Here is a 15,292-nt window from a genome sequence, read left to right as displayed (position 1 = left end):
GTTTCATGACCATCTCAGTTCTACATGGCTGTGTGTGGGAGGAGTGGTAAACAAGCTCTGAAACAGTGCCAAATTTCATTTTTCCCTGATTTGTCACACAGTTTGAGTAAAAACAACAATCCCCCAAACCAAATGTGATATGTTGCCATATACTTGCCGTGTCTCGATCATCTGGAGCTGAAAGGCCACATTTCAGTTTTTCTATGTGTGTGTACGTGTGTGCTGAGCAGACTCCTGGTCATCTTCACAGTTTATGCTCTAGGATTAAAATATGCAGGCACAGCTTTGGTTTGAGGTTTGGATTCTTTGTGGTCATGCTGCTCCTGTTCCGAAACGTCACAGTGAGGATCATTCATTCGTTTATCCCCATGTAAATATTTTTGTACTTTGAGGTAACAAGAATCAATGTCAACAACATGAACATTACTAGTAATTTTTAAAATTGAAGCCTGTTGCTATAATCCTGCATGTTCCAACTTTCCCTCTTCTTCACACTACAACACCTTATTTAATATTTAGGTAGAGCTGGACAGATAAATCCAGAAGGCATTTTTGTATCAGCTGAGCCTACAATGTAGAAATAAACACAATCATAGCACTCTTCTCATAAATATCTTTAAAAGCATGTCTGGTCTTTTGGCCAGAAAAACTGAAGTAGCTTAAAAGTAATACTGTGACATTGAACAAGGAAAATGTCGTTGTAGAGATTAAATCTAGATGTGTTTTACCAGTGGGATTAAATGCCAAACCTGATGGTGTGGATCAGGGAAGGCTGCTGGAAAAATCATTGTAGAAAGTTGATTAAGGTCTGGCAGCTGCTAAACTGAGCACAACCTGGGTGGCCACAGGTGTCAGCTCCAACTCCGGAGTCAACAGAGAAGGAAAGCCAAAACCCCACTGAGCATGGAAGGGGAGGAAACACCAACCCCTAATATTAAAATGTCACCTGAGTGCTGATTTGTTTCTATGAAAGTAGATGTGTTTGGTTTATGGTTTGATGGTTGGGTTTGGTTTTTTTTTTCCTTAAGGAGAAATATAACAGCCTAGGAAAAGGTAAATGAGGAACTCATTGAAGTTGTTGGTGAAATGAATTTACAGACCATAGCAGCTTGGAGGAAGCACATGCAGACTCCAGCCTTCCCAGGGCAGTGCAGTCCAGCTCCTTCCAAAGGCTTTAGTCAGTGCCTGACATCACATTACAGAGCTTGAGCTTAAACATGTGCAGAAATTACCGAATGTGGCTGCAGTAGAATTGCTGATGTCTGGAAATGTGGTCATTGATAAGTGCCCAGGGTTATTGTCACGTCAGGTTGGTGTTTTAGTTACTTCTGGAAGTGGTGGGTTCGTTACAGTTGGTTTCAGTGATGGAAAACAGCAAGAGTGGAAGCAACCTGCAAATGGCTTTTCATCACTTGATTTGCATATTCCATATTTCCACCTAACAGATATATGTAACTTTTATGGCTTGTTTAAAAATCTGACTTTGGTGGGTGGAAGGCTGCCTGTAATGCTCAAATTGCACATTTTTGAGGTAATTTGAAAACTACAGACATTTCAGTATATTTGTAGGTGACTTTCTTTTTTTTCATGCATAAGTGTCTATTTTAAAACACATAATTAAGTTTTTAAAAAGCACCTAATGTTCAGAGATTATACTGCAAGGCATCAAAAATTAAGTGATAAGCATATTTTTGTAACTCTGCAACTAACTTTACTTGATGCTTGGCCAGTGTATATATTTACATATGCACGTACATGTGTACATACATATATAGGGAACTTAACAGTGCTCCCTCTTTTCTTCTTTAACCCAGAAGAACATTAAAATAATACTAAATACAAAATAATACCAGAACAATATTGACAATCGTGACATAATTTCACTTGTTCTGTGTTTCCCAGGAAATATTTGGGCTTAAAGTTTGCAAAAGGGTCATGTGTTCTAGAAGCAGCATACAATGCTATTGTCAAAAAAAAAAAAAAAAAAAGCCTTTGGGTACTAAATACAGTCTTCTGTGCACATGACAGTGTGTAATGAAATAATATGAAGCGTTGATTGAATTTTGAATTTTTTTTTCCATATTGGATTTTATCTGTATTTCCCCATTGGTGAGATATGAGCGAGTTCCCAAACATCTGTCTGAGGATGATGACTTTGCCAGGGCTGTGGTTTCCTTGCCTGTGGAATCTGTGTCTGTACACATAGTGTAGAAGGTTCGAATCCCACTGCACCTATATTTTCACACTTTCTTATGGAATGGTGACTGATGATCATCCCTTCCTCGTAGAGTGAAAATGTACTTTTTCTATATTGATACTGTTCTTTTTCCAGGAGCAAACGAACATGTATTGAATTTTCATCGGGGCTGATTAATAAACCCTCCTTCACTACATCTTTAGAAGCAGAAATGACCTTGGAAGTTTAAAAAAACCCAAAGAAACAAAAACTTTTCAGCTTATAGGTAGCAAGTAGGCAGAACTACTATGGAAAATGGGAAGTTAAGGATTTGGTAAAGTCCAACTAATTGCATATACTGGAACTTTTTAAGAAACATACTTTTTTTCTGTCAGGAATTTCAGTGAAGATGCAAGTTTTTGTTTTCATAATAAATTTTATTGCAAAAAAGGGTATTTTTATCAATAACCCTAATACTGAATTAATTGAGACCTGTTCTAACAAAAACATTAGTCGCTTCTAATAAAAGTCACTTTTTTATTTAAATCTGCCAAAATTCTTTCACAGTTGTTTCAACAGGGAAGTTGAAATTGGAATTGGATTTATTAGAAATGTTTTTTTTAAAGGATTTTACTTCTCAACTGAGGAAATGCGTAGTTGTAATGGGATTTGTTTTTTTTAATTGAGTTCTAACCATTATAAGATTGAAATCCCTACCATTTCTGTAGAGTTGTAAATTCTCATCAACCTTTGTCTTCCTGTGCTAGTGTGACTTTAGGAATTCAGTGCAAGTCTGATGGTTTAAGAAGGTCTCTGTCTCTGCTGTAACTCCTCAAACCTTCCAATTACTGAGAGAGCCTCTTGTTCTTTCTTGCACATTTTTCACACCCAGATACAAAACTGGCCTCCATTAACTTGCACCATCTGTGATCTTAAGTGACTTTTCCTCTCGTCTCACCAGGGAACGTGTTGCTAGTGGTGATGACCTCACAGAAAGCACCAGTGGTGGCTTTTTCCTGATGTTAATCACCTCAGGTCTGGGGTTTTTTTAGGGCTGAAATGTAACTAAACATCAGCTCTGTAAACCATCGGTGTTTCTGTGGCACTTTCCCGTCTTGCTGCATTATACCTCCATTCCCAGCCCTTCAGCTGAGATGGGAGCTGCTACTTTATGCATCATCAGCCCCATGTTAGGCTGCCTTGTGTTTCCAAACCCCTTAGACGTTGCTTTTCAGGCTGGTGTAGCCCTTAAATCGTTCCTTCAGTTTGCCTTCAGGTGGTTTTTTTGGCAGGATGGAACCTGCTCTGGCCACCCTCTTTTGATACATTTCGTGTACCAGTGGCCAAAGGGGTCCTGAGGGACACATCGACATTAATAATTAGCAATAATTAAAGCAAAGTGTTACTGGGATTAGGAGAAATTTTAAAACACACAAAGCAAAGGGTTTATGTGAAATAAACAGCTGACTTAAACTTAGCATTGCTCCCTGATGGCAGTGTCCTGTGTTCTCAGTGCCTGAGGCACCCTTTAGGGAACGCTTTTGGAAGGAGTTTGTCACTGTCCTCCCCATTTGTAAAGCAGATTTCCTGCATTTTCAGATTGGCAAAGCTCTAGGAATTCCAGGTTTCTACTAGAGAAATTAGCTTTTAGTAGCTGCAGACATGACTAGTTTATTTTACTGTTATCTGTCTGGTCATGTTTGTTCATTCAAGGCCACATTTTTCCATTTTTGCTGATTTTTTTTTTTTTTTGGAACAATTTTATTAACCCTCTGTTCAAGTCATAATGCAAGTACATGTAGCAGCAAATGATGTTCATTAAGAGTAATACAGATATTTTCAAAGTCCACATAAAAAGCAGTTTGAAAGCAGGACAGTATTACTGTATCTACATCTCATGAGCAGGCATTAGAAGGCTTTCTGGGAGCAAAGGAAAGCTTTGTTTTAGAATAATGAGAAGAAAATATTATTTTAATTTTTTTTTTGTGTGTGTGTCCTGTAACGTCATCATTATTCATGTCTGGCAATGTGTTCTCACATTCATGTCACAACTGTAAATGTTTACAAATAATATAAGATCTGATAGGCTTTTCCTTTTTTTCTGCTGAATTCAGTAGAATATAAAAATACTAGCTTGAAAGAAATTAGATCCAAGATAACTCTGGGATTTTCAGTGTATTTTGCATGTCAGTTAAAAGGGATTATTGAGTAACATTTTGGTAGTCAAGTTCACTTTCTGAGTGGTATAAATCTGAAATCACTGTAATAAATTAGCTTAACCAAAAAGTGAAGAATAAGGTTTCTTGAGCGTGACTTCAGCTCGGTTTTAAATTGCTCTTTGAAAGAGTTGCTAGAACTGTTTTTAACTCTCATTTATTTGAAACTTGAGCCAAGATTTATTTGGATATAATAGTGTTCAGGTCATATATGTCTCACCGCTGCTGTTGAGCTCATGTAACAGTTCTAAATTCAGATTGGAAAAGTAAGTTGGAGACACTCCTCCCAAAGTCATTCATGTTTTACCTGCCTGAGGCATTTTAACAGGTTTCCAGGAACAACCACATGCACCAGTGCTAGGCTGATACACATAATGTACTTACATTTCTTAAGGGAGATACAGTCAACTACAGAGCAGTTCAGATATTCTGCATTTAAATGTTTCCGTGTGCTGTGGTTGCAGGATGCTCTGGACACGTGCTTTGTGGAGCCATTGAGGGTGGTGCAAGTGGCAAATCAAGGTGTGGTTTGTGATGCAGCCACACACAGACAGATGAGTTTGTATTGCAGGCACTGTTTGATTTGTCAGAGCTGTTAAAATGTTGGTTTCCTCTCCGTTTTAACATAGTGAAGTGAAAATCATCAGAGATGGGAGCTTTTAAGGTACATACCAGTATTACTGCAAAGCACCTTCCAGAATGCCATTTGGGCTCTGCTTGGCCTTTCCTCGTTTAGAGGCAGGAAGGTTGTAAATCCTGACTTACCTACTTCTATTTATACCTGACATGCTTAAAACTGTGATATTAAATCACTACAGTATCAGCTCCATCCTGCCTCTCGCTCTCCCCGCTCCCTTCCTCGTTTGTATCATCAATAAAAGAAAACACATGTAATCCTTTGGCTTTGCTGCCACCACAGTCATGGCCTGGCAGATGCTTTTTCAGCAGAGGGCAGATTTATAGTTCTAGCAGTTGCTGACTCCTCTAAAGTCAGACTTGGATGATCTTTGCAATGAGCTCCTGTTTTGTTGACAGTTAGCAGGTTTTTCCCTTTGCTTCGTGTTTTAAATGTGTCCAGCTTCCTTCTAATCTCATCTCTGGTCCCTGCTGTCCTTCTGAGGTGGCATTAACTTTTTCAGACCTGTTGGTGTGGTTTTTATCTCTTTTGTGTTTTCTGTTCACGTTTAGAGCAGTGGTGGTTATGCCAAGCAAACATCATCTTTTCCATGTTACACATGTTGCTTTCTCCAAGTATTGTGCAATGGGAATTTGATACCAAGGGGGGAGAAGGAGGAGAGAGAAAAGGAAAAGGCACAGAATGTTTTGGTTTTAGTCTGTGACAGTGATGTCTTCTTTGAAACCAATAACAAAAAAAGACTTTTTCTCTGGAGATACACACAGGGCCAAGTTTTGCTCTGGGCAGCACTGCTGATATTACTGAGACAGGCACAGATGTGAGTGGAGGGCAGCTTTGCTTTGGGGAGAGGAGGCTGCTGGGAATCGCAGTCATGTCTGCTGAACTCACTGGAATATACAGATGTAAGGGATCTAAAATTAGATCAAAGCTCTGGATGTGCTTCGTGCACTACATATGGGAGTTGGAATACGAATACCAAGGGGATGGTTGGATACACCCTTTTTTGCCACAGAGCATAATACAAATACCCAAACGTGGGGGAATTTAGCCAGCCCAGGTTTGTGGCTTCAGCTCCCCAGAGTGTGTAATGGCTCCTTCTCCAGAATGGAATCCTGCAGTCCCTTTCCCTCTGGCATGGACGAGCCACTCCTAATCCAGTCAACTCCTGAGGCACCTGAAGAAGCAGGTGATAGAAGGGAGCGAGTCCACCCGCTGCAGCTTGCAGGAGTCAGTGTTTCCAGAGGTGTTTAAGATGTACACGTTGTATACTCCGCTTTGCACTTTCTGTGCAACAACCTACCCAGAGAAAGGCTGGTTTTGGAGAACTCACAGAAATGTGGTTCGTGTTAACCACAATGCAGAACCAATTAAGGGGTTGTTGCACAAACCTGCTTTTCATATGACTTACTCATACAATTCCTTTGGAAATGCAGTCCTGCTCCATGAAACCTTCAGTCAGTCTATCAAAGGTCCCTGTGACATGAAGTTTTCGGTCTAGATGATGGGGTTTTTTTCAGGGAATTTGTTATGTTTTCCTTTATACTGAGGAATCATGGAAATGACGCTGCCTCTTCTAGGAGAGCTCATGGGAGGGGACTCCAAAATGAAGAACCCCGTGTTCACCCCTGCTGGGGTCTCTGAACCTGCAAAGAGTGGCCCTAAAGAGAGACTGGGATATCCCCAGAACAGCCCTAATTTACAGTCCACTGTGTTGGGTGTGTGGCTCGTGCTGGTGAATCCTGGCAGGATTCAGCAATATACCGAGACCTGGTTGTTCCCAACATTCTGAGAATAGGGATTCAATAACCAGAGAACTTTTTCTCTTTGTTGCTTTAACACCTGGGCTGAGTTGTTCTGTCTCACTTAATCCTTGAGTCCCACATTATCTCCCGAAAGGACTTTGACTTCACCACCTGTTATTTCTTAATTCATAGATTTAACATTTTCATTGCCTACTGATTTTTTCAGTCATTGCTTTCAATTTAATGCAGTAAAAACTGTTTACTTTGCCTAAAATACCCTTCTTCAGAACTTCAGCAATACAGAATTAGAGTCCACAGGAAAAAGTAGGATGAAAGAAGTATAGTTGATTTAAAACTAAAGGTGCCTCTAGAGCATTAAAATTGTAATGAGACCATGTGCAGTGCCATAATGATAACTTTTATGTTTGATTTATTTTGGTGTTGGTTTCCATACGGTTCTTTGGTAACTTTTGTGGAATCAAGGTGGAATTACACCTTATGTAAATTTCTATATTCAGGAAGAACTTTAAAGAAAAAAATCTTTACCTAAGTGGTTTTCCTTACATATTTCTGATTCTTTGAGGTCAGTGAGACTGCAACTTTTATAACATCATGTGCTACAGTAGCTGCTAACCAATAGTTCTAATAAAAATACAGATGGCTTGGTTGCTATCTGCACTTCTTTTGAGATTCTGCAATGAATATGTGATTAACCTTCTGTCACCACTTCTCAAAAGAAGTTTTTACTCTGCCACAAGCTTTCCTTGTACCTTCTCTTCCTCTCTTCACCTCTTTCTCTGCTTGGAAACCTGCTAACAAACCTGAAGTTTCATGGATAATTTTAAGCATTTGTGGAGGATAAAGGAAAGGAGACTGGAATTTTACGTTTCTGTACCTTTCAGGTGACAAAAAGCAGACTCCCAAAATGGCTGCGTTTGAAGGACTGGAACAGATAATTAATTCCTAAGTGGGTGTTGAAGTGGAAACTGTCAGGCCCCAGCTTTCCCAGCTTTCACTTCATCATTTGAAAGTCGTTTTCTGTTGTTTTCACTGACTGTAATCCCTTAGAGAGAATATAAAACTTGCACCATCCAGCATGGAATTCCACCCCTTTAATGACTCGGGCTCTGTGTTGACTCACTTTCACTCCCTGTTGTCATTCCATGCAGGAAAAGCCGTACCAGTGCTCGGAGTGTAACAAGGCTTTCAGTCAGAAGCGGGGCCTGGACGAGCACATGAGGACCCACACCGGGGAGAAGCCGTTCCAGTGTGATGTGAGTCCAGCTGTCCCTTTGTGTCTGCCTGGCTCCAGTGCAGCAGAGGGACCTAATTCCAGGGAGACCACGGCCTTGCACCTCTTGGCTGTGGCATAAAGTTACACTTCATCTGGCCTTTGTTTAGCCAGACATTGAAAGGCCATTCAGGGAATTTTATGTACCCTCTCCGGTTGCCAAGAGCATTGCACACCCTCTTATTTTATGGGTTTGGATCCCACAAGAGTTATTTTCACCATTATTAATGCAATTTGGATGTTACAAGTTACAAATTCACACTGGTTGGGTTCCCATATAAATTTGTACAACAGGTTAATAGTTGGAGATTAGCTTATGTAGGAAAAGGGATCTAATTTATTACATGGAGTCTGAATGATTCTGATGGTGAATGACACAAATATTTCCAGTTTCTACTGAAACCTGGTCTGATATTTTCAACATCTGCTCATTTTTCTGTCATTCAGTGGAGCAATCTGGGGTGCTGTGCACACTTGCAGTGCTGAAATGGAGCCTATCATGTTACAGTCCATAGATCACTGTCAGGTACCTTTCCTTCACACACCCCATTTGTACACGACATCTCAGCTTTTGGGAGGTAGTGGGGAGGCTGAATGTGCAGAAAATGGTGGGAAATTATGTCTTGCAGAACTATTAAATGCCAAAATGTAAGCTGTTGCTCAAGGATTTAGGGGAAGGCATCAGAACAGGGTATAGAATTAGTATAGGAACTTTGTGTTGTGATACTGGCTCTTAATGAATCTGTCACAGGGCTGCCAGGTTTCAGTTATGTCCTAGATGGCTCAGCCTGAGCAGCTGTAAATTTGCTCAGAAACTTCTGAAATTAGATGCAAAATTAGAATAACAGCTTGGCAGGAAGAGTTGCAAGGGTCTGTTAACTGTTCTGGTTTTTAGTGAATAATCTGATGTCATTTCGTTGAGAATAAAATATATTAATTTCATGGAAAAGTTCAGCTAAAATATTTTGCTGATGTCTACAAGTGAGGAGATTTGCTGTATTCTTTTGGGATAATCTCAGTCTGGCTCTAGATAGTACCTGGAGGATTTCTCTAACTCCACATCATTGTCAATAACTTCTTCAGATTGCTGTACTGTTTATCAGCTGCTGGCCAGCTTGCAGTGTAAATGCAGTTTTTCCCACACTGTGGATCCAAGATTCACTGATCTTGGATTCAGTGTGGTTTTTTCAGACTGACTTGATACGGTGGTTCTATATTATTCCTTTTTCCTTTCTTTAATTTAAAGTAGGAGTTGCATGAAAACATACTTTCCTGCTTCAACTTTTCCTTCCGTTTTCCTCGTTAATCAAATAGAATTTAACTTCTCAGATCACAGTATTTCTAGAAACAGCTGGAATCTGTGTCTAGTCCTAGTCCTTCTCTTACACAGTGCATGTTACCAGATGTTTCAGTAGAAGTTACAGGAAAACCAGTAGTGGACAATTACAGAAAAATGTACCTATGGGAGACATTTATTGTGGGCTACCTGATACTGAATTTTCTTTTTACACTCAGCTATTCTCACCTACAATTTTTTTATCCTGCTCAAGAAAGCTGTAGATGTTATTTTTCTTATAATGACTTGAGTGGTAATTTATGGCAACAGCCTCCCCAGACTCTTGACTGTGGAATACCACATCCCAATTTTTTTTAGGCTGTGTTTTTGCTTTAAAAAATTTGTTTCTAGAATCAGAAATAAAACCAGTGTTTTCCTGTCTCACTCTCTCAGGCACATGGAACAAGTATTACCATTCAGGACTGAGTTACATGTGAGACTAATCCTTGTACCCTGTTTGATGAAGGTGCTACAGTGTATTTATGTGCCTATTGCTGTGTCCTACCAGTCAAGAGAATTCGGTGTGTCAGAGCTCTTGCACCCCACAGATAACAGTGGGAATTGAATATTCTCATTTTAAAATGAAAGTTCTGATACATGTCACGTAGGAAAGTGAGAATAACTGAAATATGAAGGTACAAAATGCAGTTTTTCCTGATGTATTACATTTCTGTCCTCTCAAGACCAGTCTGGTTTTTTTACTGGAAGGCCAATTGAGCTTCAGTTGCCTCAGAGACAACAGATGATTTTCTGGGGGCAGCAAGGTCAAGTGCTGCCTGTCCTGGTTTCTGTCCAGTACAGTATTTCCCTGCACTCTGCCTCCAGCTGACCCTGCACTTACTTTCAAATGTCAGTCTTTTCCATCCTCCCTACTGGACCAAAACTTTGATCGTTTTGAAGAGACTGATTGGAGTTCGAGTGCACATTAGCAAGAGTGGTTGTAAATCTACAAAATACCAGTCTTGCTTAAAAAATTGATATATGGAGCAAGCTCTAAAAAAAATCCCCAAAACTTTTATGCATAAGCACAGCACAGGATGTGCCATGTCTTTAATAATCCTGTGCATTCCATGCTCTCTTCGAAGAAGGAAGGTAGCACAACATGCCAGAGCCTTGAAGGGACAGAAGGACACATAACAAAAGGGTGGCTGTTGCTTGGGTCTGAAAGAGGTGATTATACAGTGCGGGGAAAAAGTTGGACAGTTAAAGTTGCTGTGTAAAAGTCCTCGTTATTATGTCATGTCATAAAGCCAAAAATGTTCCATTGCAACAGCACATACAGTGCCCTTGTCTGGGGAAACATTTTGGGGACAAAAACTTGCCTCTGGCAATTGCCCTTTTTATGGTCATTGTATGATTTTGCCTTAATTGGCATAAAATACATGTACTGGAGGTCAAAATTATCCACTCGGCTCTAGTGGTCTGTCTCGGTTTCCGAAGGAATCAGGAATCACTCAGCATTTTCATTAATTTGACACCAATATGAATTTAAAACTTTGTTTTTCTGAAGAGGGATTGTCCTGGGTTCCCTGAGAGGTTGTTTTTTTTTTTTTCTGCATGAAAGAGATTTCTGTCTGGAATTAACCTGGAGTTTTAAGTTTGCAAGCCTATGAGTGTTCATTCTTGTTTAATTATATGAGTCTTGCCTGTTCCATTTGTCAAATCAGCAGCATACTTCCTTGGTTTTTTTTCCTTTTCCTCAGAAATTCATGCATGCAAATATATCCTTGCATGAAAGGTGAATATGACAATAACAGCATGGTTTTAGTTGAATTGATGCCTTAACTTTTAATGCTAACTTTTCTTGGCTGAGCTTCTTCTTAACCTTTCATGTTTTTTATTTTAACTTCAGCACTGGGATTTTTATAAGAAGTGATGGCTTTAGCATGGCAGAGTCCTTCTTCCCTCTATCCATTTATTCAAATGGAGAATGAACTGGACAGCTTGGAGTACAGTGGAGGAAGGGAAGCAGCACACCAGACAACAAACAAAAGAGATTCACCTTCATTTGCTAGATGTCTTCCATTTTCTTGGCCAGGCAGAGAGACACTGGAACAGTGATGTTTCCTTCATAATAATTATTAACCTTTTTTGCAGTCTTCAGAGCCTCTTTATTCTCACTCCTCACTCCTTGTAACTGAGCGAGCTCAAAAGTCCTTCTGGAGGTCAGGAAGGAAATATTTCATTTAAGTCCAACTAGCAGAGGCCTGTGATGTTTTGTCATAATTTTTCTCCATCCCAGATAGAAAAATAGGTTTAAAAAAAAAAACAACCCAGCAAACAAGAATAATGATCTTTAAGGTGCTCTCTGAAGGAGTTGTCCTTCCAAAGACCAGCTCATTTACTAAGCACTGCAGGTATGTGTGGCTGTGCCTTCAGTGATGTCACGTGAGGTGCATTTTCTGTGCTCCAAGTTGTAACGCTTCGTTTGGCTTTGCCTTGCCTTCCCTGCCCCAGGTCTGTGACCTGTCCTTCAGCCTGAAGAAGATGCTGATCCGCCACAAGCTGACCCACAACCCCAACCGGCCCATGGCAGAGTGCCAGCTGTGCCACAAGAAGTTCACAAGGAACGACTACCTCAAAGTGCACATGGAAAACGTCCATGGGGAGACCGACAGCTGATTGACCGGCCTCGGGGAGAGGAATGGATCCAGAGCGCTGCATTTGGACGTGTGCAGACTCCAGGCTTTTCACCTGGCTTGGAGGAACAGTCAGGAGAAACAACTGGAATGTGATTTCCCTCCCCCCCTCCCTATTTTTTAAAAAATATGCTAGTAGAAAAAAAAAAAAACCAAAGAAAGGCGTTCACCTGATTTATAACATAACTTGAAAAGAAAAAGTTGAAGATAAAAGAACTCGGGGAAAATTTTTTATCTTCATTTGAAAAAAGAAAAAAGGCAAAAAAAAAGCTTTAAGCAAACTTGTCTTTGTTAATTACATCCCTAGAAATGTAGATATTAATAGCATTACCTGGAAATCCTGGACACTTGCAACTGAACCCTTGGCTGTCTGCAATTGTATTTCTGTATCTAAGCTACAAGGCTCCATTAAAATTATTTAATGTGAAACCACACAGAATGTGTCATTCCAATTGATTGCTGATTACATCCAGACTCGTTTTATCCATGTCATAATTCTGCACTTTGTTGTAACGTGATTTTGTCTCATTTTATTTACAGCTTTCTCATTGCTATATGAAAGTCATTAACTTGAATTGACTCTCAAGGTGCCAAAATGTATGAGTACAGAAGCTGTGGAATTCTGTCAACATAAAGTGTGAGATAGAGGAGGATTTGTTTCTTCTGGTTACATGAAACAGGAACTAAAGTGAAAGCTTTGAGCAATTCAGTTTGAGTGCTGTATTCATACTCCTCATTGTGGCTGGCAAGGCAAGTGGAAAGACATCTTACCAGAGTGGCTTGAGCTGCTACAGTTGCTGAGTTAACATGTGCTTGATTTCCTGGTGAACAGCTGGTTCTTCCTGCTGAATCAGATGCCCTGGATTTCTTCATCCCACATAGCCACCTTTTTCTTGCCCCCTTATTTATCTTCATGAGCGCTGGGAAAAATACTGCTTTACTACTAAGTAAAAATCAAATTCTTGTTATCAGTGAGTTGTTTACTGCAGAAAACTCTTCAGAAGAGTTCCCACAGGCCTTCTCATACCAGCCTGATAACCAAGAAATCTTTATCTACAAGGACAGTAAAACTGTAACTTCAGAGGGTTCCAGTGAAATTCCTGAGTTATCAGCAGTTAATATTAAGGCTCTGGCATTAGCAAACTGTTTGTGCTCATTTTGGACCTGTCAGTGTTTTGTAAAATGTACTTGCAGTGGGACATTTTGCTTCTAGATTTCGTGGGAAAAGAATTCAGCTTCTTTCTGAACTGCAGCAGGGGCGTTTATGTGAAATGAACAGCACAGTTCTTTATCTCAGGGTAGATTCTACTCAAATCTTTTTATCACATGGGACATTTGCTACTCAGAAGAGCAAAAAAAGTGTTATACAGTAACAGTTGAATATTTTATTGCATTTAATTTGCCTGTTGAAATGCACATGCTTAATTGCTTTAAAATTGTATAGGATTACTGCAGATTTTGGGAGGAAAGTGGGATTGTAAGTAATTCTCTTGTTTGAGAGCCACCTATGTGTAGAAGCATGCTAAGTCTTCATGGGACTTTTTGCTTCCTGAGAGGTACATGAAACCTGGAGACTTTGCCAGTTCCATACAAATAATTTGTTCCTATAAATCCAGTGTATTGTATGTGTGAAAGACAAATATAAGCATTATGAAGTGGAGTAGAGAATACTTCCTCTCCTTGTTTGTGGAGATTTTGTTAGAAATACACTGTTCTGATAAATTCTAAGTCCAGAAGACTTTAATTTATTGCTACAGTTATTATAAAAGTTAATTTAAGTGTTGAGGTAGCAAAAGCAACCAGTACCAGATATTGAGATGTGAGGTGGTGTTTTAGCTTTATTTTTGTAATTATCTGTCAGGAGAATTAGGTTGGTGACTTTTTTGACACATCCGGGTGACTTTTTTTTTTTTTTGTTGTTTGTCTTTTTGACATCAATGAAATCAAGATTTCAGTCCTGGAAAAACCAAGATTACAGTTCTTTATATTTTTCTGTCTGTGTATTTTTACTTCTTCCATTTGATTGATACAAACTAAGGCATGGAGGACAGCAGAAGGGAAAAAACCACTAAAAAAAGAAAAGAATTCATAAGGGAAGGTTTCCTAAGCAGTTTTTGAAGGACAATGCTGTTAAAAAACAAAGAAGACTTTTTTTTTTCTGGAAAGAAAAAGGATCATGTAATATATTTAAATATTTTGTGTGGGGGTTTTGCCAGAGATTTTTGCTTCAAAGTTATTACATGTTTAGGGTTAATAACTGCTTTTGAGAAAAATAACTAATTGCTGAAAGTCAACAACTAAAGAGGAGAATGTACCTTTGTTTTAATTATTTCTGGATAAGTGACTGTATATATATATTAAGATTAATCATGCTGTGTGTAATCAACAGCAGCAGTGAAATAATTGAAGCTTTGATCTTGTTAATGGCTTCAGTGGAAGACAGGACAGACAGGATCCGTGTGGGAGTGCCAGAGCTCCGTGGGACACCAGGAGGAGGTGCAGGAGGCTGCAGCCCCGCTCCAGGTGAGTGTCTCTTCCATCGTGTCCTCCAGGAACTTTCCCTTTGGGCTAAAGCAGCTCCTGCAGAGCCAGCCCCTGGCTCAGCACCTGCAGGTGTTGCCATGGCAAGAACTACCCTGTTCTTTCCACGAGGGCCTGGAGTTTCTTGCAGTCAGAGGTAATATGTTTCAGATTACTGAATTCATGGGCTGTGTAATTGATTTTACATGCAATGCAGACTTCCCATTAGGCAATATATTTCTATTTGATCATAGCCTTCTTTAAGAAAAAAAAAAAGGCACAAACCAAAGAAACAAAGAAAAAATACAAACTGTCAAACCCTTCTTCTTTGAGTGAAAATTTCCACTGGCAGCCTCCCACTTGGTATTGTTTTTGGGTAAAATAGAGGATGTTCCCTTCACCTGATTTTGAGAAATGATAAACTGAAACCTGTTGGTTTAAAGGTAACTGTTAATTTTTTTAGTGTTGTAGGTTGGGTTGTTAATCATCACTTATTAAAATACTGACTTTTCCATAGTAAGTTGTACCTTACTTAATAACATGAAAAACCAGAGAGAGAGGTGTTCCTGAGGTAAAGTGTAGTCACTGCCATTTTAGAAGGCTGTGATTCTTTTCCATACTTTGTATAATTTTCTGCAGCTCATAACATTCCTATTGTTCTCTTTATTTTTCCATTACAGTTGGCCCCTCTTGGAGAGAACTCGATCTCTGGTGTTGGGAACAGCGGCAGTCTCA

General features: G+C 39.5%; 1 protein-coding gene across 2 annotated transcripts in view; it reads left to right on the top strand.

Moving 5' to 3' along the window:
* PRDM5 (PR/SET domain 5) overlaps positions 1 to 14,075 on the top strand; it is a 57,712-nt gene extending 43,637 nt beyond the window's left edge. The window contains exons 15-16 of one of the 2 annotated variants that reach the window (XM_051805013.1): positions 7,941 to 8,045; positions 12,578 to 14,075. In XM_051805013.1, coding sequence (XP_051660973.1) covers positions 7,941 to 8,045; positions 12,578 to 12,616 — 144 coding nt within the window. In that variant the 3' untranslated portion in view covers positions 12,617 to 14,075. Of the gene's footprint in view, positions 1 to 7,940; positions 8,046 to 11,855; positions 12,467 to 12,577 lie in introns of those variants that run through there. The other variant, XM_051805012.1, reaches the window with a different exon arrangement.
* The last annotated feature ends 1,217 nt before the right edge of the window (positions 14,076 to 15,292 follow it).

Source organism: Manacus candei, unplaced genomic scaffold, assembly GCF_025592945.1.
Source record: "Manacus candei isolate 608988 ecotype Guabito, Panama unplaced genomic scaffold, ASM2559294v1 h1tg000062l, whole genome shotgun sequence".
Taxonomy (NCBI): domain Eukaryota; kingdom Metazoa; phylum Chordata; class Aves; order Passeriformes; family Pipridae; genus Manacus; species Manacus candei.
Note: the sequence above shows the minus strand (reverse complement) of the source record. Positions and strands in the feature narration are given on the sequence as shown.